At 41.1% G+C, this 23066-nt stretch overlaps 1 protein-coding gene across 6 annotated transcripts in view; it reads left to right on the top strand.

The window, feature by feature from the left end:
- Nucleotides 1-23066, top strand: part of LOC110305860 (ATP-binding cassette sub-family A member 6) — a 73292-nt gene that overhangs the window by 47616 nt on the left and 2610 nt on the right. For all 6 annotated transcript variants that reach the window (XM_029484193.1, XM_029484194.1, XM_029484191.1 and 3 more), the window contains 15 exons: nt 4836-5009; nt 5209-5322; nt 8471-8590; nt 9975-10052; nt 11520-11611; nt 12285-12405; nt 12999-13116; nt 15419-15510; nt 15938-16113; nt 17033-17108; nt 17191-17285; nt 19466-19585; nt 19772-19912; nt 21359-21438; nt 22984-23039. In XM_029484193.1, the coding sequence (XP_029340053.1) occupies nt 4836-5009; nt 5209-5322; nt 8471-8590; nt 9975-10052; nt 11520-11611; nt 12285-12405; nt 12999-13116; nt 15419-15510; nt 15938-16113; nt 17033-17108; nt 17191-17285; nt 19466-19585; nt 19772-19912; nt 21359-21438; nt 22984-23039 (1653 nt within the window). The remainder of the gene's footprint in view (nt 1-4835; nt 5010-5208; nt 5323-8470; nt 8591-9974; nt 10053-11519; nt 11612-12284; nt 12406-12998; nt 13117-15418; nt 15511-15937; nt 16114-17032; nt 17109-17190; nt 17286-19465; nt 19586-19771; nt 19913-21358; nt 21439-22983; nt 23040-23066) is intronic.

Raw genomic sequence — 23066 nt, 5'->3', positions numbered from 1 at the left:
TTCTTCTCCTTCTCCTCCTCCTCCTTCTCCTGCTCCTCCTCCTTCTTCTACTTCTTCTTTGAAGGCTTTGGAAGGCTTTCTCCTTTTCTTTATAAAGATATATTTATTTATTTATTTATTTATTTATTTATTTATTTATTTATTTATTTATTATGAGTACACTGTAGCTGTCTTCAGATACACCAGAAGAAGGCATCGGATCCCATTACATATGGTTGTGAGCCACCATGTGGTTGCTGGAAATTGGACTCAGGACCTCTGTAAGAGAAGTCAGTGCTCATAACCACTGAGCCATCTCTCTAGCACTGGAAGGCTTTCTTTTATTTTAGTTTTTAGTGGCATGATCTGTTAAATTTGTAATTAATTTTTTTCTAAGAAAACTTCATTATACAAATACTGAATTATTTACATCATTTCTCCCTCCCTACCCCCAACTTCTACCATGCCCTCTCAAGTTCATAATCTCCTTTTCTTTTACTTTGAGGCATATATAGGAATGCATGTATAAATACATATAATCTGCTGAGACCGCTTAGTGTTGCTCCTACATGCATGGGTTTAGGGCTGACCACTTGGGATTGGATAACCTATCGAGGTCTTATCCCTGGGGAAGATTGAAATTCTCTCTCTCTCTCTCTCTCTCTCACACACACACACACACACAAACTCTCTCTCTCAAACTCTCTCTGTCTCTGTCTCTGTCTCTGTCTCTGTCTCTGTCTCTGTAACCATGAATAAAAAGCCTGTAGCTCTTCATCTAAGGGAGTGGCCTTGTGAGATGACCCCTGTGACCCTGTTCTGTTGCCATGACAACCCGTGCTGTCATTGCTGAGGTCTTGTTTAAGCAGCTTACCATTTCATGACTGCAGCTTCCCTGTCATATCTAGAAGATACAGTCTTGCATCCGACTTCTTTGATCCTCTGACTCTTAAAAATCCTTTAACAGACTTCTATTTATTATTATGGACCTATTATTTTTCTCTATATAGCTCTTTCACTGTTATGGTCCCTCCTTACAATTTTATTTTTATTTTTTTACAAAAATTAAAATATATTGATTAAATTTAAAGATCTAGAATCTAGAACCCAAAAATTTCAAAAAAGCAGACAGAATATTACTATTGGAAACCCCCACAACTGACCTCATGTAATGAGAACAAGAAAATATTTAGAGTTCTTTTCATTACTCATGGGTTAACATGGTATTGCACATCAGTGTACCAAATAAAACATGGCTAGGGAATTCGATCTGTAGGTCTCAGGTACTTAAACACAATATGTAATTATTTTCAATAGTAACATACTATGAATTTACCATAAAAAATCTTGCCTTTTCAACCACCCCCACAAATGTACCCGTATACAATGCCAAGACAGTCAATGTCAGTAATAGGTTTTTTTTTAAGATAAGCAAATAAAGTGAATTTATATCTTATATGACTAGACCCACTAGCCCAGCACTTGGCACACATGAAGAAGTTGGTCAGAAATCTATGATTTAAGTTGAATATTGATACCCATCTTTTAAGTGCCATATGTATCAAAGAGTAGATTAATATCTCATGGGCTTTTCATACATTGACTATCCCCACTTTCTGTTTCACAATAGCAAGTGCTTGGGAACATAACTGGATATCTCATGGAATCCTTTCCAGGGATCAGGGATTATTGAGAGCATTAACTCCACTGCTAACAAACATGCAACAGTGATTCCAACAGGAGAGGGGTCTGTTCCTAAAGCAAGAATGCTGGTGCATGCAATAGGTGTATGAAATAAATGCTGTGTGACAGCTTGCTCTCTGACGGCCTAGGGTCACAGGATTAGCAGCAAAAGAGATTGGTAGCTTTCACAGTGTTAGTAGCTTTTTTTTTTTAATAGGTGTTACAGACTTCCTCTTAACCCAGCTGGCTCCCAAATAATCGAGACTGTACTATTATACTTATTTAACAAGCTTTAAGGGCACAACAACTGAGCGATATCACTCTATTTTAATCCTCTAAGCCCATCTGGCTACCTCCCAGTCAAAGTCCTGTGACACTTGCCTCTAGTACTGATCTGGCCCTCTGGTCTCCAGGTGTCTTCTCATGGTCTTGCCTGGACTCTCCCAGTGGCGAGTCCCTATTTCCTTTCTCTTCTTCCCTTTCCCCTGGATGGGAGGAAGTCCGTCCCTATTTTCTCCCTGATCAGTCATTGGCTGAGCAGCTTCTTTATGGACCACTCAGGGAACAGTTGGGGAGCAATGTTTACACAACATGAGACATGAGAATCTCAGAATAAGGATTGCAACAAGACACAGGGCACAGAAACCAGCATTTGAATAATCAGGGTTTCTTTACACAGTACTCAATAACATTATGCCTACATTATACAAACATTTATCTTCCTCCTGTGACCCCTCTGTCTCCCCAAAGGCTGTTGGCCACCAACCTGAGGGGACAAAAGGAGCAGAAGTGGAGAACAGGATTGGACAGTGGGGAGTATGAGTGGAATGACCTCTGGAGACCACTGCAGAGAGACAAGTCTACTTTTATTGTTTCAGGGATAGAGTATATAAGGGCCTTTTATGGGTATGGGTGGAAAGGGCTAATTGGTCTTGATATCAAGCAATCAGGCTGATTGGTTATAATACAGCAACTAATTATCATGCGGGCAGGAAGCCAGAGTGGACCTGTGTGCTGGGTTACACAACCTTGCAGAAACTCTGTCACTTTTCAGACAGGGCCAGCCACCTGTGTTCAAGGACACTCTCCAGACAAGGACAGGCAGAGACAGGGAAGCCCCACTAAGAAAGCGACTCTCCCATTTTGTGTTGAGATCAGAAAGGCATCCAGTCATGGGGCACTGCTACCTTAATAGAAGGGTTCCCTAACAGCCTTAACGTGATCAGACTAGTAAAATAACGACCTCTAAAGAATTACATTTTCCCTAGGAATCATCTTAGGAGAAGGGAAAGGCTGATGCTTGACTCCAGACAGAAAAGTGTCTTGTTCCCCAGAGATTTCACATAGTTCTTTTTTGTTGTTGTTGTTTTGTTTTTTGTTTTGTTTTGTTTTTGGTTTCTCTGTGTAGTCGTGGCTGTCCTGGAACTCACTCTGTAGCCCAGGCTGGCCTCGAACTCAGAAATCCACCTGCCTCTGCCTCCCAGAGTGCGGGGATTAAAGGCGTGCGCCACCACGCCCGGCTGATTTCACATAGTTCTTACAACTTTACCCTACCACCTTGCTGAAGAGGTAGAGCTGAGACTATGGTGGGTCCATAGTGGCCCACACCTTCACTGTGCATGCTTAGCTATGCAAACCACTTACCCTCTTTGGAAACTTAAACCTCATGCCAATATCCCTGACTAGACCTTTTTTTTTTTTTTAAAATCAGTTTCTTGTCTTTGTGATGTGACTGCTTTGAACAAATCCCTATTCTCTGCCTTTTGATACTCCTTGTCCCTTTGATTGGCACATTAGGGTGGACTGCTAGCCTTAGCTTACTGGGGCAGCCAGATCCCAGCCTCTGACCCTAAAAAATGTCCAAAACCAACTCTTGACATTTCTGAAGATGAACCCTCACTTCATGATTTAAAATGACAGAATTCCAACGACCACACCTTAGTTTGACACACACCGAGGAAAGAAAAAAAGATAAAAAGGCATGGGGAACCGTTTCTGTTGTTATCTAAGGTAATTAACTGGAGGAACTATTTAAGTCCCAGTAGCTCTTGGAATGGGAGAGGGTAGTTTCTCAAACAGAATTTGGGGTATTATCTTAACTTAAAGTTAGAAAATGGATACTAGAGCAAACGCAGACATTTGACACAATTTGGCATGAATTTGATATGATTTTCCAAGATTCAAAATTCAAGTACTTTCTAACACCATGCCTGAGAGTGGAGCTAAGAATAAATTCAATCCCATAGGCTTGATATGAGTACTATATTATATAATATACTTTTAAAAAGTGTAACACTTCTGGTAGGAATAAAATTTGACAGAACCCTATTATTCGAAGGTTATCATCTACTCTGTCAAAATCGGTCACTAGGATGTTATCGTATTTTTCACAGTGTTAAAAAAGTGATTCTAAAATTCACATAGAAGCACAAAGGACTGAACACTCAGAGCAACCTTATTGCTTTTAAAACAAAACCCCAAACGTTCGATTTACCAAACGAAGATGCAGGACCCAAACTCTGTGATGAAAGCTACCTAGCTCAGAGACGCAGAGACAGCACCCAGCTGACCTTCCTACTCCACCAGTATCCAAAAAGAAAAGAGTTATTTTTTCTGCTTCATATTGTCTTAAGTATCCTTCAACCCAAAGACCCTCCTTTCTCTTTCCTAGGCTTTCTTATGTTCACTCCCTGTCACCTGGTTGCTTTTTTGTCACTTTACCTATGGCTGACTTTATTTAATCCAGTTTACAGGAAGCTTGTTGAATTAATGGTGTGTGCTAGGGCTGAGCCATGCCACAACAATGCGTTTCAAGTTTACCATCTAGGGGTTTGTACAATGTGATCAAATATGCTGCAACACAACCCTCCGCAGAAAGAACCATGCCAGAGAGGCTGGAACGTAGTTCAAGCTAGCATGCATCAAGTCAGGGGTTTGATCCCCATTCCTGATAAACCAGGCAGAAGGGCCCATGCCTTTAATCCTAGCATTTGGGAGATGGAAACAAGATCAGAAGTTAAAGGTCATCCTTTATGCATAATGCCAGGCCAGCCCCAACTACATAAGCCCCAACTACCGCCCCCCCCCAAAAAAAAACCACAAAAGAAATCCAACCAAACAAAAACACCTTGCAGTTTAACTGAACTGATGTCCATTCTGTATTTTCTCATCAGAAGAAAGCTGATTCCCAGCTGTGGATTTCTGGCCTCTACCCTTCAGCCTACTGGTGTGGGCAGGCAGTAGTGGACATTAGCCTCTTCAGTGGAATGCTTCTCACGTGCTACTTCACATCATACACGTCAAAACTGTTGAACATTGACATGACAAGCGAAATTGTGTTTTCTGTAGTAAGTAATATGGTGCCGATCAAATTCTGCACAGTAACTAAAAATAAAATGCAATGGTGGTTGCCCATATATTTGAGAATGTTGGGTAAACTTAACAACATGCAGATTACCAGTATGATACAATATTTTTAAATATATGTAAATTTAAAATCTCCTCCAGATGTTCCACTTTAACTGACATTGTCTGAATTATCCCTAGATTGTTCTTGCACTTGGCTGTGCAGCCTCTCTGGTCTTCTTGACATATGTGATATCATTTGTTTTTGGCAAGAGGAGGAAAAACAGCAGCCTCTGGTCAATTTGCTTTCTTATTGTAAGTATGAACACTATTAAGCGCAGTTGTTTGTTGTCTTGGGTAGTGGAAAAATGTAAAATGTAGATTAAATTTAAAGACTCAAATCCAGTGTGCCAACTTTTTAAAAGCTGATAGAATATCACAATACTGCAACAGCCAACTTCATGTGATGGTTTCAACAAAATTTACTAAGCTTCCCAATGAACCATTTAAAGTTATGCATGTAAAGTATACATGAAACATCACTTAGTTTTAAGATTTGAATTCTCTTCCAAAGGCATCTCATGCATATACAATTATCCCACAAGTCCAGTAAAGCCTGAAATTCAAATGATTATTGTTCTCAAAGACTTCAGATTAAAATTACCCTGAAGAAAGGACCTGGAAATGTAACTTGTATTAGTAAGCCAGTTGTTTCAGAAGGATTCCTGTATAGCACTTTGAATGGAGTTCAGCTGAGACCCTCTCGCATACTACTCCCCTCTCTTCTTCAAATTCATGGCTCTTGTTTTCATTAATCGTTACCGTATGCATTTGTGTATTTGTATTCATGCATATATTTCTAAATACAACCTGTTCAGTCCACATCATATTACCTGTATGTATCTTTTCAGGGCTGGCCATCTGGCATTGAAAAGCCATTTGTGTGCTCTTCCCTGCGGAGCACCAGCTCTCTGGTTCTCTGCTTTACTTAGTGGCTTATAGTTCTATGGGTAGGGTCCAGTCCTTACAGGTTTTGCCCTGTACTGTTTGGTATCTTAGTTGATGTCATGTTTGTTCAGCTCATGCTTGGGTGGTCATGTTGTTGACAACGAGCATAGCTTGTGATGTAACTAGGACAAACAATCTCACAGCAAAGCCTCTGATCCTCTGGCTTTTTCAATCTTTCTAGTCCCTCTTCCACAGTGTTCTCTGAGCCTTAGGTGCATCCTGGTGTAGATGTATCCATTGGAATGAGTCTCCACAACTCTGCATTTTGATTGATTGTGTTGTTTTGTAGTAGTCTCCATTTATTGAGAAGAGATGTTTCCTAGAATAAGGAATAAAGTCTACACGTATCTGTGGGTATATAAAGACAAATGTCTATAAAATATTGTTAGGGAGTATTCTGGTTTAATAAAGTAATAGTTGTAGATTCTTTTTTAACAACCACGATTTCACCAACACTCTGAGTAGTTAGCTGAGTTTCTATCACCAGACACTGTATCTGCCTTGTCATCTTTTTACTCTGATGATAATCCATTTTGCTTTGAGGCTACAAAATCCCATGTATCTGTTTATTTTACTTTTGTTTCTTGTAACTTTGGTGATCATATACTAAAAGACAAAGAGTTAATAGGCACACTGTATAAGGAACTAAAATAATTTAACAACACGAACAAATGGTCCAGTTAAAAATGAACAAGTGATCTGAGTAGCTACTCAGAAACAAAATGAGAATAGGTAGCAAATATATTTTGAAATCTATTTCCTGTCAGGAAAATGCAAGTGTTATAACATTTATTTCATGTAAAAGAACACACAGGAGTAACATGTTGGCAAAGCACACAGAGTGAAAAGAAAGCCCGTACATGGCTTTGGATGGGATGTAAGTCAATAAATACATCCAGAACAGAGTACAGTCTTGAGGTTCCTCACTTCTGGCTGTGAATATTAAGGTGATTAGGTCAGCATACCACAGAGAAAGCTGTGTTGTGTCTTTACTGTTTCACTGTTTGCAATAGCAAACAAGTGGCTCCACTTTTAAGTGACAACTGGCAGATGGCTATGTAGAGAGATTGCCAGATAAAAAATGGAAGGATATATTAATATGTAGCCATAGGTTGCATTACTGTCCTTTTCAGATAAATGGGCAGAACTTGAAGGCATTATACTGGGTGAAACCTGATATAAAATCACAGATAGCACATGTTCTTCCTCTGACATGAAAGCTAAGGAAAGTGCTAATAGTCATAGGATAGTGATTATTACAAGTTAGAAAAGGAGACAGAGAGCTGATAAACCAAGATTGGATGCTGAGTTCCCAACCATCCACATAAAAAAATAATCTCTAAAGATCCACTACACAGTGGAATCAACATGAATATGTGCACACCACACACACACATACACACACACACACACATACACACAGACACAGTCACACACACATACACACACTCATACACACACAGACACACACATACACACACAGACACACATAGACACACATACACACACACACACAGATACACACACACACTCTCACATACACACACTCACAAACACACACTCACACACACAGATACACGCACACTCACACACACAGACACACACACATACACACACACACTCACACACACATACACACACATACACACACACTCTCACACACAGATACACACACACACACTCACACACACACTCACAAACACAGACACACACACACACTCGCACACACATACACACACACTCACACACACATAAACACACACCCACTCACACACACAGACACACACACACATAGACACACATACACACACACAGACACACACACAGACACACACACTCACACACACAGACACACATACACACACATACACACACACTCACACACACAGACACACACACAGACACACACACACTCACACACACAGACACACATACACACACATACACACTCACACACACAGACACACACACAGACACACATACACACACATACACACACACTTACTCACACACACACTCACACTCACACACACACACACTCACACATTGGGAATCAAGAAAGGATTAACTCAGAGACTGTAAACACAAATGATAAGGTGAGAGAAATACTAATTAACTTAACTTGATTGGTACATGTTGTATGTGTATATCCAAATATCACACAGGCCAGAGGAGCTGCTCAGTGGGATAATGCGTATTTAGCATCGCGAGACTCAACATCCCCTATAAAAAAAAAAAAGGTCATGTAGAACACACAATATGCATAATTAACATGTGCTGATAAAGTTAACTTTCTATTGTGGAGGTAGCATTTCTGTATATTTTCATTAACAAAATCATTCCATTTTTGTCTCAGAAATGGGATTGTTAAGGCCACACATTTGTATTTTTATGTGGGAAACTGTGGAAGCTATCATTTGATGTGTCATTTGTCATTCTTGGACTTGCCCTGTAGGTCATAGCCATTACGTTTGACAAAGTTGCAAATAGTTCCTTCAATGAAGCACTGGTTATTTCTGCCACAATGTTAGTACCTTCTTTTGCATTGAATGGACTCCTGGTTATCTTGGAATTGGTAAGAAATGTCACCAACTGTTCCATAAGAAATTGAATATAGAAGCTATTGTCTGTGCCTAGATTTACAGAAATAGAAGGTGGGTGAGTGGGCTCGGAGAGAAGTATTGCTCTTTATAATTAGATGTTCTGAGGTTCAGCTGTGGCGATGCTTAAAAGAAGCCTCAGCAGAACTGTTAAAATGATATGCTGAAGGCCCTTTACAAAAATGGTACACATGATTGGATGCTATTAGAAGCTACAGCCAGATTTCAAAAGAACTTTCTACTTCGATGGGTGCTCCCGAATGACAGAGGATAAGTTCATATGCAACACTGTTCAGTTACTCACGGGTGTGTATCAAACACCGTTCTCCATGCTAGTGATAAGCAAAGCTGTCAAGTTCTTCTTTCATAGAGCATAGCAGAAACAAAGACAGATCAACCTCAAGCGAGTCATAGTGAGCTTTAAGTGACCTGAAGATTACAATGGCAACGGGCCACACGCTGGGGAAGACCGTGCAACGCAAAGCTGTGTGCCCTTAGGAGTCAAAGAATTCTGGAGAAATGATGTCACTAAAGGATGAGTAAGAATTAGGGGGTGATTAAAAAAATAAGCATGCCCTGCAGAGAAACTCCAAGGCCTTGGGAGAAGAGAGACCACAGAGAGTCAGAGAAACTGAGTATCATGCACGCCAAGAGAAGCTCGGTTGAGATCACAGTTTTGGGGAATCCTCATAACTTTCGATGAAATGGCTTTAAGCCTGACATACCAAGTTTTACAAGTTTCATTAATTGTGTTCTAGGGAGAAGGGGAGATACTTGTCCACCACAAAAATGCTTGCTTTTTTTTTTTTTTTTTTTTTTTTTACAGGGTTTCTCTGTATAGCCTGCAAGTTATGGCCGCACCTGGCCCTTTTGCTTAGTATTTTTCTTCTAAGACAGAAGTAGACATCACACACAAATCTAGACTTGTTATAGGGGAGTCAGGAGTAATGACAGGCTTCCTCTAGAACTGCTTGATGATAAAAGAATAATGTCAAGGGCTATGAGTTTTGCTTGAGAAAACAACCATCACCGAGAGAAGACAGATCTTGTGAATGGATTTATGTGGGAAACTTTAGGACAAATAGCTTCATTCCAGAACTTTATATAATGTAAGCACTGGTCTCTGTTTTGCTTTCAATAAATGTTTTTATTTTAAGACAGAAGTTTTTTTTTTTTTAATGGAAGAGATATAGGTTATCTTCATATTGAGAAAAGGTATTTAGTAGGGGGCTCCTCTCTTCTCTAGGGCACATGTCATCAGTGTACACAGAACTATGAAGAAAATGGTCAATGTGCAAAACATTATTGAAATGCGAACTGTGAAGAAAAATATATTTAGCTACTTATTTTTCTTTTCAGAGAGCCTATCAGTACTACATAGAATTTGAAGAGATTAAACATGGTTTATCTGCGGTTGATCTTCTGTTATGCCTAATAGTAAGACTTTCTGCCTCACTACATACCCTATACATAGATTCATATTTTTTGCTATAACTATGTGATCTTGTCTGAAGTTTGGTATCTTTGAAAGTGTTTTAAATACAGTTTTAGATAAAGTGATGGCTTCCAGACATGAATTTTAGTCTTTGGATACATTTTTGGGTGTGTGCATTTATACAATAAGTTAAGAATTCAGTATAGTATTAATTTTGGGTTGTTTATTCTTTATACGGTCATGTCTCTAAATAAGAAAGTGTAAAAATCAGATGCAGTATGGATTTTCCAAAATATGAGTAAAAGACAGAATTAACCATGAGTGAATGGGAAACATGATTATTTTAGATTTAAGGATGACAGAAGCTACTGTCTTTCCATACTATCTGTCTATAATGTTCTAGGCACAATAACAAACACCAAGTCTGCCCACATGGGGTTTATAATCTAGAAGTATATAGGTGAACTAAATAAACAGTAAATACTGTGTTAGGTGGAAAAGTGTCTTAGTTACTCTTTATTGCTATAGAAAACACCATGACTAAGGCAAATTATAGAAGAAAACATTTAATGGAGGTTTAAAGTTTCAGAGGTTGAGTCTATGACCATCAGAGAGCGTGGTGGCATGTGAGCAGACACTGAACTGGAATAATAGCTGAGAGATATATCAGATTCACAAGCACAAGAAAGATTTTTTTTAAAGCTAACTGGGAATGGTGTGGGCTTTTGAAGCCTCAAAGCCTCAGTGACACATCTCCTCCAGCAAGGCCACACCTCTTTATCCTTCCCAAACATTTTCACTAACTGGGGACAAAGCATTCGAAAATATGAGCTGGGACAACCATTCTCTTTCTAACCACCACAGATAGTCAGCAGAGACTTAAAAGACCTTCTAGTAGGTAGTGGCAAGAGTGGTCCTATCTTCCTTCAGGATCATCTAAGAAAAAGAAGTTTAACCAATACAAGGTTATACAGTAACGTGGTAACATTTGAGATAAGCAGAGTTGGTCCACATGGAATTCTACAGAATTCCAGGGATTTTGATGCAACTTTGAGTGGTTCAGGAACCACTGGGTGGCTTCAACCAATGTGCAGTGATCAAACTTGGCCGCAGAAAGCACAACTGCAGTTTCTGGGATAAGAAGAGCAGACAAGAGGGGCAGAGGGAAACAGTGTGGGAATGCATTCCAAGCTGAGAAAGGAAGATGACCTGCATCCGGATGTTCATAACACAGCAGAAAGAACAAGTTGTGCTATGGGTCATTTTAAAGACAGAACAGAATTCACTGGGCTGTAATGTGTGAGCTGTGAACAGTAGGGAAGCAATAGTTTAAATCGTTGTATTTTATGTTCCCCCTATCTTATAAAAATTTGCTACCAAATTACCCATAAATACGCAAGCAACAATTTTACTTAAAAACTCAACTTGCATTGACTCATGCCTAAATAAACCCTTTTCTTTGCTCCTAGCCTTACATTCATACTTTGCTGTTCATTTTTGTTCTGAGATGCCTGGAACTGAAGTATGGGAAGAGTGTAGTACGGAAGGATCCCATCTTCAGGTTAGGATGACAGTTAATTTCCTATGTGAGGTCACAGTTTCGTATCTCTCTTGTGGTGGCTGCACTTTCAGTTGGTTGATAAGGATTTCTACTTGCAACGCAAGCAATGTAATGACTGGCATTGTTGTCAATGGTTTTCTAGTTTACTGTTAAGAGTTATGACCCACCACTAACTAGCAGAGAAATACTTCAATTTCTCAAAAATGTGAAGACTATGCAAGTATGCCATTCTCCCTTCTGAGGTGATTTACATTCTTGAGCAAAAGGGACAGGAAGTGGAGATTTGACTACTGAGTTGAGGGGGTTTTACACAGGGACTTTGGAAAGTATGAGCAGTAAAAGATGCTGAAACAAACATCTGATGTGACGGAAATAGGGCCATAGCAACCGGTGGTGGTAGAAATGACTTGAATTTTAGGAGGGGAGTGGTGGCACCTGATGATATGCTGGCAAACACTGGCCTTATACGTCAAAGATGCTCTAAGGCTAGGGACCACATCACGAGAGAGAGATTCTGGTCAGTGGGATTCGGGTTCATGCAAGCCTGAGGCAGCAGGGAGAGTGGCAATCACCACCAGTCTACTGGGGGACAAAAAAAGCAAACTGGTAAAATCGAATGGGAAATAAGCATTGAAAATGTGAGGACAGTGTGTAACTCGTTTGTTTTCCACAGGATAGCTCCACAAAGCCTAAAAGGTCAGCCAAATCCAGAGGAACCTATAGATGAAGATGAAAACGTTCAAGCAGAAAGACTGAGAACGTCCGACGCCCTGAGCGCTCCGAACTTAGATGAGGTTGGAAAGCATAGACTCTGCTAAAGAGTGCAAGAATCCCTCAGAAAAGAAAAGAAAAAATAGTGTGAAATATAGATTTTTAACTATACCCCAGAAGGTTCTGGAAAGTAAAAAAGAACATAAGACATAATGATTTTACTCTTCTTTTGAGAAACGTGTATTCTAACAACTAGAATTGTAATTTCTGAACAAAATAAGACCTTATGAGTCGAAGAATGTACTATTTGGTGTAAAGTGCTTACTAGGGATCAGAAGATTCAGCCACACTTCAGGCTTGCACGGCAGGTGCTATTCTGCCGAGCTCTGTTTCCTTCCAGGCACAGACTTTTCTTTTGTCCAATTGAGATGCTCTGTCTCTCCAATGTAGTCATTTGCCTTTCACCTAGACAGTGAGTTGGCTTGCACGGTGTTCTGGTACTTCCTCGTGTGTTTGGGAGTCAGAGACACTGTATGTCCATGAACGTGCCTTACATTGGTAACAGTGGTCACGGTCACTCTCGGTTCTTATACGGGTTGGTTTATGGTAAACATGAGAACAAAGGAACGTAACATCTCTGAAATGGAGAGGAAAACCACATTTCCGTCTCTCCTAGAAACCGGTCATAATTGCCAGCTGTCTGCACAAGGAGTATACAGGACAGAAGAAACGTTGCTGTTCAAGGAGGACAAGGAACGTGGCAGTGAGGAACATCTCTTTTTGTGTTAATAAAGGTTTGGGACAATCATTTTTTAAACTTACTGTTTAAAATTGTTTTTATCACTTTTATATATTTATTTATTTTTACAGTTCAGTCATTGCCCCCCTCCCGGTCTTCCCTCCCATAATTCCTCATCCCAGTCCCCATTCCCCGTCTCCAAGAAGATATCCCTCACTCCCCGCCAGGCCTCCCCACTCCCTGGGGCCTCAAATCTCTCCAGGGTTAGGTGTATCTTCTCCTACTAGAGAAGCCAGACTAGACAGTCCTCTGCTGTATATGTGGTCTGGGTCCTCTGACCAGCTAGTGTATGCTGCCTGGTTGGTGACTCAGTGTCTGAGAGATCTCAGGGGTCTAGGTTAGTTAAGATTGCTGGTCTTCCTATGGGGTTGCCCTCCTCCTCAGCTTCTTCCAGTAAAAAGCCTAATTCAACCATAAGGGTCCCCGACTTCAGTTCAATAGTTGGGTGTAAGTTTCTGTCTGTCTCAGTCAGCTGCTTGTTGCTTGTTGGGCCTCTCACAGGATAGCCATGTTAGGCTCCTGTCTGTAAGCACACCATAGCATTGGTAATAGTGTCAGGCCTTGGAGCCTCCCCTTGAGATGGATCCCAATTTGGGTCGGTCACTGGACAGCCTTTCCCTCATTCTCTTCTCCATTTTTGTCTCTGCAGTTCTGTTAGACAGGAACAATTCTGGGTCAGAGTTTTTGACTGTGGGATGGCAACCCCATCCCTCCACTTGGTGTCTTTCTTGTCTTTCTACTGGAGGTGGAATCTACGAGTTTCCTCTTCCCACTGTTGGGCATTTCATCTAAGGTCCCTCCCTTTGAGTCCTGAGAGTCTCTCACCTCCCAGGTCCCTGGTACATTCTAGAGGGTCTTCCCCCTACCCCCTACTCCCTGAGGAGGTTGCATATTTACATTCATTCTGCTGACCCTCAGGGCTTCTTTCCTGTCTCGCCCCACCCCCACCCCGCCCCACCCCATACCTGATCATACCCCCTTTTCCTCTCCCTTCCTCCCTTTTACCCAGATCCCTCTGCCTCCCATGATTATTTTCTTCTCCCTCCCGTGTGGGATCGAAGCATCCTCACTTGGGTTCTCCAGCTTGTTTTTATGATATTTTGAGACTAGAACTTAGAGCCTCATGCATGCTAAGCAAGTACGCTACCACTGGTCAGTATTCTTCGTTCTCTCTCTTCATGTTTTAAGGCACAATCTCACCAAATTGCCGAAGATGGCCTTTTAAACCTACTCTATAGTTCAGGCAGGTCTTGATCTTGTGATCCTCCTGTCTCAGCATTTTGAGTAGACAGGAATACAGGTCTGCATACAACAAACCATTAACCATTGCTTTTAGGAATGATCATACATACTAAAGCATAATTTCAGTTGCTGGAGCCTTCATTTCCTCATTTGTTCAAATATATATATGGTGTGTGTGTGTGTGTGTGTGTGTGTGTGTGTGTGTATAAAGGACTGTTATAGGAAAAATAAGGAAACTTCCTGCTCTTGTGGATTTTGCATTCTAAGGAATCCATAAGAATATCTTATCAATAACATCAATTATTACCCAAGTCCTATGGGGAACACTGAAGCATGTGTCATGGTGTGAGTGATGTGTTTGGTTAGAACAAAAGAAGGCTTTACTTAAACAGCAACATTTAAGTCAAGGTCTATGTGAGAAGAAGGTGGGGACCACATTGGCAAGGACTCAGACACAGCAGCGAATCTTAGTGGTTGAGTCTAAAGCCAAGAGTCCAGCAGATGTATCGGTGTGAGGGAGGGATGGAGTCACGCAGGGCTAGAAGAGGAATATTTCCTTAAAGCCGCAGAAGCAGTGCATTTTACTCCACAGCAGTATAATGTTATTAAAGTTTTTTTTGACAGTTACTATTTTGTAGAGATTACACACTGATATTTGTTTACGAATTTGAAAAGAGGCGATTTATATCAGTTCAGATGAAAGAGTGTGGTAGTTTGGGTGCGCATAGTTTAATTTTGAAATAAGGGTAGTGTTCCAGCCTTCTGAGGTTTGTATATCATTTGCATGAATATACTAGGTACCAACTCTCACATCTATGGAAAAATAACCGAGCCAGCAAATCTTGAGGGGGGAAAAGACTGATTCATCAAGTTAATAAGCTTTTGATAACATTTTCGCAATGAGAATTAAAGAATATTTTCAGGGTGTATGCCGTGCATATTTTAAATGTGAATTATTCTATTTGAGAGATGTACAGACCTCTCAAGCTTTCACTGAAAAAACATGCAAATCTGCATTTCATTCCCAACACTGATAGTCTTATTCTTTCTTTCAGGTGAAATTTTGGGATTGTTAGGACCCGATGGTGCTGGTAAAAGTTCCTCTATCAGGATGATAGCTGGGATCACAAAGCCAACAGCTGGACAGGTAGCAAAAAAGAAGGTCGTTTCCATTTCCACAAAATATTATGATCACAATAATCATAGGTTATGTATTTGTAGGACTGTGTTTTTATGGCTGTTTTGGATGTACATTTTGTTTTTCCTCTTATTGTTTTTGACGGTATTTAAAAGTTTATGACAGGAATTGGCATGTTACCAGGAGCTAAGTACCTTTTACCCACTACAGCTTCTCAGCTACCACCTGACTTTTTTGTCTTTCCCACCCCATTTACACGTGAAATTGTATTGTATATCAGCAGGCTATGCTTTTCATAGTAAACATGAATTACTTTCTGTGATATGTTCTCATTGTTTTAATAGTTTAGGTATTCATTTGCCAGCTATACGGCCGTTTCCAGATTGTGTGCAGGAAGGGCTTCCCACATCTTCAGTAAAGCTGCTTTCTCTTGTAGGTGGAATTAAAAAGGTTAAGTTCAGCTGTGGGTCATCAGGACGACAGCAGGGCTGAGTTTGGGTACTGCCCTCAGGAGAACGGGCTGTGGCCCAACCTGACAGTGAAGGAACACCTGGAGTTGTATGCTGCTGTGAAGGGGCTGAGGAAGGAGGATGCTGTCATTACCATTTCAAGGTTTGGAAGAGGGTCCTGATATCCCTTTTGTTAAGAGACAGTAGGTGCTACTCACAATGGAACATTAGGATCGGGAGTAGAATTCAAAGCATTGATGGTAGAACAGAAATGAGAGACCACACCTGACTCCCTACATGCCTGAATGTGGGAGCTTAAAAACCACTGACTTCAGCATTTGAAGGACCCTGATACAGCTGTCTCTTGTGAGGCTATGCCGGTGCCTGGCAAACACAGAAGTGGATGCTCACAGTCAGGTATTGGATGGAACACAGGGTCCCCAATGGAGGAGCAAGAGAAAGTACCCAAGGAGCTGAAGGGGTCTGCAACTCTATAGGTGGAACAACAGTATGAAGTAGCCAGTACCCCCGGAGCTCTTGTCTCTAGCTGCATATGTAGCAGAAGATGGCCTAGTCGGCCATCATTGGGAAGAGAGACCCCTTGGTCTTGCAAACTTTATATGCCTCAGTACAGGGGAACGCCAGGGCCAAGAAGTGGGAGTGGGTGGGTAGGGGAGTGTGGAGGGGAGGGTATGGGGGACTTTTGGGATAGCATTTGAAATGTAAATGAAGAAAATACCTAATAAAAAATCATAGAAAAAAAAACATTGATTTCAGTAGTTGACAAAGAAGGAGTAAGTCTATATTCATGACTGCCTTCAGGTTTCTAATGAAAAAAAAAAAAAGGAAACGGAATAACAATCAATTAAGTTTCTCATTTTTAAAATTAAGTTACTTAATATAAAAATTAGATTATTTAAAAAGTAATCTCATGATGCAACAAAATAATGAAATAACCTTTATCATGATTTGAATTTTGAGAACAATACCATCCTTCCCTGCAATGTTTTTATAATTATGGGTGGTTTCATTTTTCCAGAAGTTCTCTCTTAATGTGATATTCCTGTCTTAATTCCTCTCAGATTAGTGAATGCTTTAAAACTACACGACCAGCTGAATGTCCAAGTACAGAACCTAGTTGCAGGAGTGACCAGGAAGGTATGTGTGGTGCCTGGTGCTCTTCTGAGCATATGTGGTACAGGAGCTAATGGAGGACATTTTCTTTCTCTCTGCATTGCAGCTGTGCTTTGCGCTGAGCATCCTGGGAAATTCATCTGTCCTGATTCTGGATGAACCCTCTACAGGCTTAGATGTGTCAGGGAAACAACAAATGTGGTGAGAATCCTTCTAGGCCCAGACCCATGGTGAACAACATGTAAAATGGCATTGGTAAAATGTGCAAACAGATCCGTGAGCCCACTGGTTCCTGATTCAGCAGAGAGTGTATCAGTTAGCTGCTGTAGCATGGGTGGTAAATGTTCCTTACAGGGCTATGTTTTGAAGTCTGGGTCCTCAGCCAGCAGTGCTGTTGAGAGATGTGAACTAGAACCTTTAAGAGGTAGAGCCTGGCTGTCTCAGTTAGGGTTTTACTGCTATGAACAAACACCATGACCAAGGCAAGTCTTATAAAGGACAACATTTAATTGGGGCAGGCTTACAGGTTCAGGGGTTCAGTCCATTATCATCAAGGTGGGAGCATGGCAGCATCCAGGCAAGCATGGTGCAGGCGGAACTGAGAGTTCTACGTCTTCATCCGAAGGCAGCTAGCAGAATACTGACCTCCAGGCAGCTAAGATGAGAATCTTTAAGCCCATGCCCACAGTGATACACCAACTCCAACAAGGCCACACCTCCAAATAGTGCCACTCCCTGGGCCAAGCACATACAAACCATCACACTGGTGAAGGGGGTTAAGTTGACCTTGACGAAGACACCAACACTCTGCTTTCTAGTGTCTTCTTCACTTCATGGCACTTGAAGAAAGCAGCTGTGTCATTTCCCCTGTGCCTTGTCCCGCTGTGGCATTCTGCTTTGCCTCAGGCCCAAAGCAATAATGGATCTAATCCAACATGGCTTGGAACCACTGAAATATCAATGCAAAACAAACTTCTCCCTCTGAGTTCCTCATCCCAGTGATAAGACTCTGCCGTGTACCGATATTCTGTCAGCTGCCAGTTTAGCAAGCACGCCAGTGGAGCAGCTTTCAAAGGGCAAAGATTTGTTTTGGCTTGAAGGTTTGGTGGCTTTACCCTGTATCAGGTTGACCTCATGGCTCTGGGGCTGTGGTAAGGTAGCTTGCCATGGAAGAGAACATATGATATCCCCGGTCACTTCAAGAGTCAAGAAGCAAGGAGAATGAGGGGTTGCTGAGATGCCTCTGCCGTGCTAAGAGCATCCAACTAGACCTCACCTCTTAAGGATCCAACCACCCCCTAACAGCACTGGCTGGGGACCAAGCGTTTAGCACAGGAGCCTTTATGAGACACTCACCACCCAGACTCTCTCTGCAGAGATAGTTTGTGTCCTTAGGAAAACAGACATTTAACAGCTGGATAATCTAAATGCTCTCTACTCCTGCAGTTTTTGGCTTAAACAAAACTCTAGTTAAGTCCTACTTAGTTTCCTTACCTTAATTTTGTACTTTAGTTATCGATAATTCTGTAACCATTTATTTTACTGCTCACACGTAAAGTCCTAAAGAGCCTTGACTTGCTGACATGACGTCCTTTTTTTCATTTTCACTTAATCTGTCAAATTTACTGACCCAAATTTATATCACTTTAGTTTTTCTACTTTCTGTGAATCACCCTTGGGACTAATAGAACCCCGATTTAACTTCATGTTTGTGGTTACCCAGTATCCTCTGTCATTTAAAATGTTATTTTATTTTGTTATCACTATTTGATGCAAATGTAGAATTACTTATAAATCCATTATACCCATCATGCAGTTCCAGTCATTGCTACGAGGAGGCCCTCCCTTTTTTTTTTTTTTTCATATATTTCTCAACTTCTATAATTTCAAAGGCCAGGTGAAGTAGCACACACTTTTATCTCATCATTATTTCAGCTGGTATCTCCAAAAGACAAGGAAAGTTCTTTTTTTCTTTTTTCTTTTTAAAAATTGTTTATATGAGTACATGGTAGCTGTCTTCAGACACACCAGAAGAGGGCATCAGATCCCATTACAGATGGTTGTGCGCCACCATGTGGTTGCTGGGAATTGAACTTAGGACCTCTGGAAAAGCAGTTAGTGCTCTTAACTGCTGAGCCATCTTTCCAGCCCCTCCACCCCGAAACTTCTTAAAGTTTAATCAGAATAACATGAACACAGCTAAAACATCAAAAACGCTCTCTTTATTTTAAATGAACTGGCCAGCCCTCATTTCTCTGGTGTTCATCAGTATATGGGTATGGTTTGTAAAGCGTATCTCATTAATCTTCCCTCTATTCCTTTATCTTTCCCATGGCCGTTTACTTTTTGATTTAATTTCTATTCATTCTTGCTAACTTCAGGCAGGCAATCCAGGCAGCTGTTAAAGACAATGAGAAGGGCGTCCTCTTGTCTACCCATGACCTGGCTGAGGCGGAGGCTCTGTGTGACCGAGCAGCCATCATGGTGTCTGGAAGGCTGAGGTGAGCCTCTCACCCTGGCTTGATTTGGGATTGCCTTGTAGAAAGAGCAAGTCGGGGATAACAGCCTGCTCCTTGCTTCCGCCTTCCTCACGGATGCCCCTTTCCGCTCTCTCTGAAATTTAAGAACAACAAAAATTCAATGACAAGGTTTTCCTTTTTCCTCTATCCCGCTCTTTCTACGCACAGATGCATCGGTTCAATCCAACACCTGAAGAGGAAGTTTGGCAAGGATTACGTTCTGGAACTCAGAGTGAAGGACGTTTCTCAAGAGCCATTAGTTCACAGGGAGATTCTGAAGCTCTTCCCCCAGGCTGCACGCCAGGACAGGTAAAGAGATCTGTCCCCGACAGAGAAACACCGCACCTTCACACGCTGCGATGTCTGTTAGCACCGTGATGGGACGTCACAGTGATAGGATCCCCAAAAGGCTCAGTCTTCTGGGTTTTAAGAGATTTGGAAACTACCCAGGAACGGGTGTCTCCTTTTCCAGGAGATAGGCCCATAGATAAGGAGAGTCTTCCTTTAATATAATTTTCTTGCTTCAAAATGGAGACTATAAAGGAGTGCATGTGTTTGTACAAACATTTATGCACGCGCGCGCGTGTGTGTGTGTGTGCGTGTTTGTGTGTGTATATGTGTGTGTGCGTGTTTGTGTGTGTATATGTGTGTGTGTGCGTGTTTGTGTGTGTATGTGTGTGTATATGTGTGTGTATGTGTGTGTGTGTGTTTGTGTGTGTGTGTATGTATGTGTGTGTGTGTGCATGTGTGCGTGTGTGTGTGTGTGTGTGTGTGTTGATAGGAACAGGACCAGAAGATTAAAGCAGCTACTGAAATTTGAAATGAGTACATCAGAAAAAAACAAGACACGAAACTGTTATTTGTGCTTTACCCAGTGTAAACGTAATGATTGTCTAGGGTATATCCCAGAACCTGCTCTCACCCTAAAACCTTTGGTATCACTAGGTAAAGAAATAGGCTTGGATACATGTGGGAATATGATGAATGATAAGGAAGGAAGAGGGTGGTCTGGTCTGAAGATGGCCAGCCTGGACGGACGTCTGCCCGGTCTCCTTGTCAGTTAGGAACACCACACTGTAAATCTGGAGCAAAGGTTACAGTTAGTGGCAGCAGAAGAAAGGAGCGTGCCTAACCCTGCCTGTTCTTAGACTCCAGGGCTTTTAACTCTCTCCACACTGTCCTGCCCCACTCCCCAGCCTTAGATCACCTTACAAGTTAGCTTTATGGTGACAACACCTAACTTCCATTTGAAGTTATTTTCCATCTGTATTTGGACTAGTCTAAGGATGTAGCTTCCAGTTTCTGTTTGTTTGTTTGTTTTTTTTTAAATAAGTAAATGGTTTGAGTTACCTGGGGTAGTAATACCATGGTATTTCTAAAAATGAACACAACAGCGAGTTCTCTTCAATCATTTCCAATGATTTTATTGGTAAATAGTTTGGTTTCATGTTTAACCTGTATGTTACCTTGGACCAGTTTTATTTATTTATTTATTTATTTATTTATTCATTCATTCATTTATTCATTTATTTTGGTTTTTAGAGACAGGGTTTCTCTGTATAGTCCTGGCTGTCCTGGATCTCACTTTGTAGACCAGGCTGGCCTTGAACTCAGAAATCCACCTGCCTCTGCCTGGGATTAAAGGCATGCGCCACCACACCCGGCTTCAGTTTCATTTTTTAAAATGAAACAGCTGACAACACACAGATCCGTATCTTGAAATGAACGATTGAGTATACTGTGTTCCATTCCCAGATGTCTCTCCTTGCTGACCTACAAGCTACCCGTAACAGATGTTCATCCTCTGTCTCAGGCCTTTCATAAACTAGAAGCAGGTAAGAATGAGCTTTTAAAAGAACTCAGAGAATAATTTAATGCAAAGGTGGATGTGCCATGCATTTAAAAACCAGGCCCTGCAAAGTGTTGATTTAAGAATTCTAATGGTAATAAATCCAGCTCTCAGGAAAGTGGTTCATCTGTAATGAGGACAGAAGCCACAGAGGACACTGAGTGGAGCTTAGCTGTCCTTTTTGCACATCTGTATCAACACAGGAAAAACCCTGACTGTGGCTGATAGGTTTAACTTTCTGTTACAGAACAATAGCTAAAACCATTCTTTGATTGCCCAGAACTTCTCTGGTTACTTGAAATTTCAACAACCCTGTCTGTCTGTCTGTCTGTCTTTCAGCTTGCTACTTTGTTCCCTGCAGCAAATCATCATTGTGAAATTTGCTGAAGAACTCTAACCCCAAAGCTAGTCTCTGCGTTCCCATTATGGTGCCAAAGCTTACACAGGCTGGGAGACATTGATAAAATTACCCAATCCTGGCCCTGTATATCTACATCTCTAAAGTTGTCTCATCTCTAAAGTGATGGACAGTGCCCAGAACTGTGCCTGGCTCGATGTGCTTGAGATAATGTGTATCTCTGCTTGTGTCTACTCTAAATAGCTGACTTCCTGGCTTGCCAGTCACATAGTTCCTACCTTGGGACTCTGCCCTTCTTGACCCTTCTGTCTGGAATTCTGTTTCCTAAATCTTTAGCTGTTTCTTCACATTTGGAGGATTCTTCTCAATCCTCACATTAATTCTATAATGTCACTGATGGTCTTGTGTAAAAGAATCCAGTGTGCATGTGCATGTGCGCATGTGTGTGTGTGTGAGTGAGTATATGGGTGTGTTTCTGTGGGTTTGCTGTTTTTCTTATCATCTATTCTATTATATATTTAAATGCTTATGAATATAATGTCCACGCCTCACCTGCTGAAATGAATAGACAAAGGCCAAGGCTTTTGTCTCTTCTTGTTCCTGTCCTGTTACTGGCATCCCAGAGTGCCTGTCACACAGGAGGAGAGTCCCGCTGCATTAGTGTTAAACATGAAACAAGTGAGTACCTCAATCTAACAGCAGCTGTCCTGTAGATCTCCTGAGATGCCCAATGGAGACCTAATATGATAGGTGACCACTAAAGGCAGTATCCATGGGGCCCTCTCAAAGAGTGCAGAATGGAATCTCCCTCATATGTAAGACTATTTTAATCAAGGAACATACATGTCTCCCAAGGACATACACATGAAACAGCAGAGATTAGGAAAATACAACGTGAGAAAATCCAATACTAAGATAAATTTGGTATGCATTTATATTAACTTTTTGTTGCTGTAAACCTTTGAGAGAATTTATTAAAGTTTTCTCAAATCCAGCATTCAGTCTATAGACACCCCACATACCTCCTATGTGAACCCCACGGATACCTCGTGATATTATTCTGTCCTGCCTTTCCTTCTTCGCTTTATCCTTTATTTATTTTAATAATTTTATTTCAGTGTATAGGACTTTGAAATTTTTCGTCGTCTTTTATTGATTGATTTATTTTTGCAGTGAAGCATGGCTTTGACCTGGAAGACTACAGCCTCTCTCAGTGCACACTGGACAGAGTGAGTCAACTTGCTTGACTTTGCATT

The sequence above is a fragment of the Mus caroli genome, chromosome 11 (assembly GCF_900094665.2).
Source record: "Mus caroli chromosome 11, CAROLI_EIJ_v1.1, whole genome shotgun sequence".
Classification (NCBI taxonomy): Eukaryota; Metazoa; Chordata; class Mammalia; order Rodentia; family Muridae; genus Mus; species Mus caroli.
This window is presented reverse-complemented; position numbering and strand designations above follow the sequence as displayed.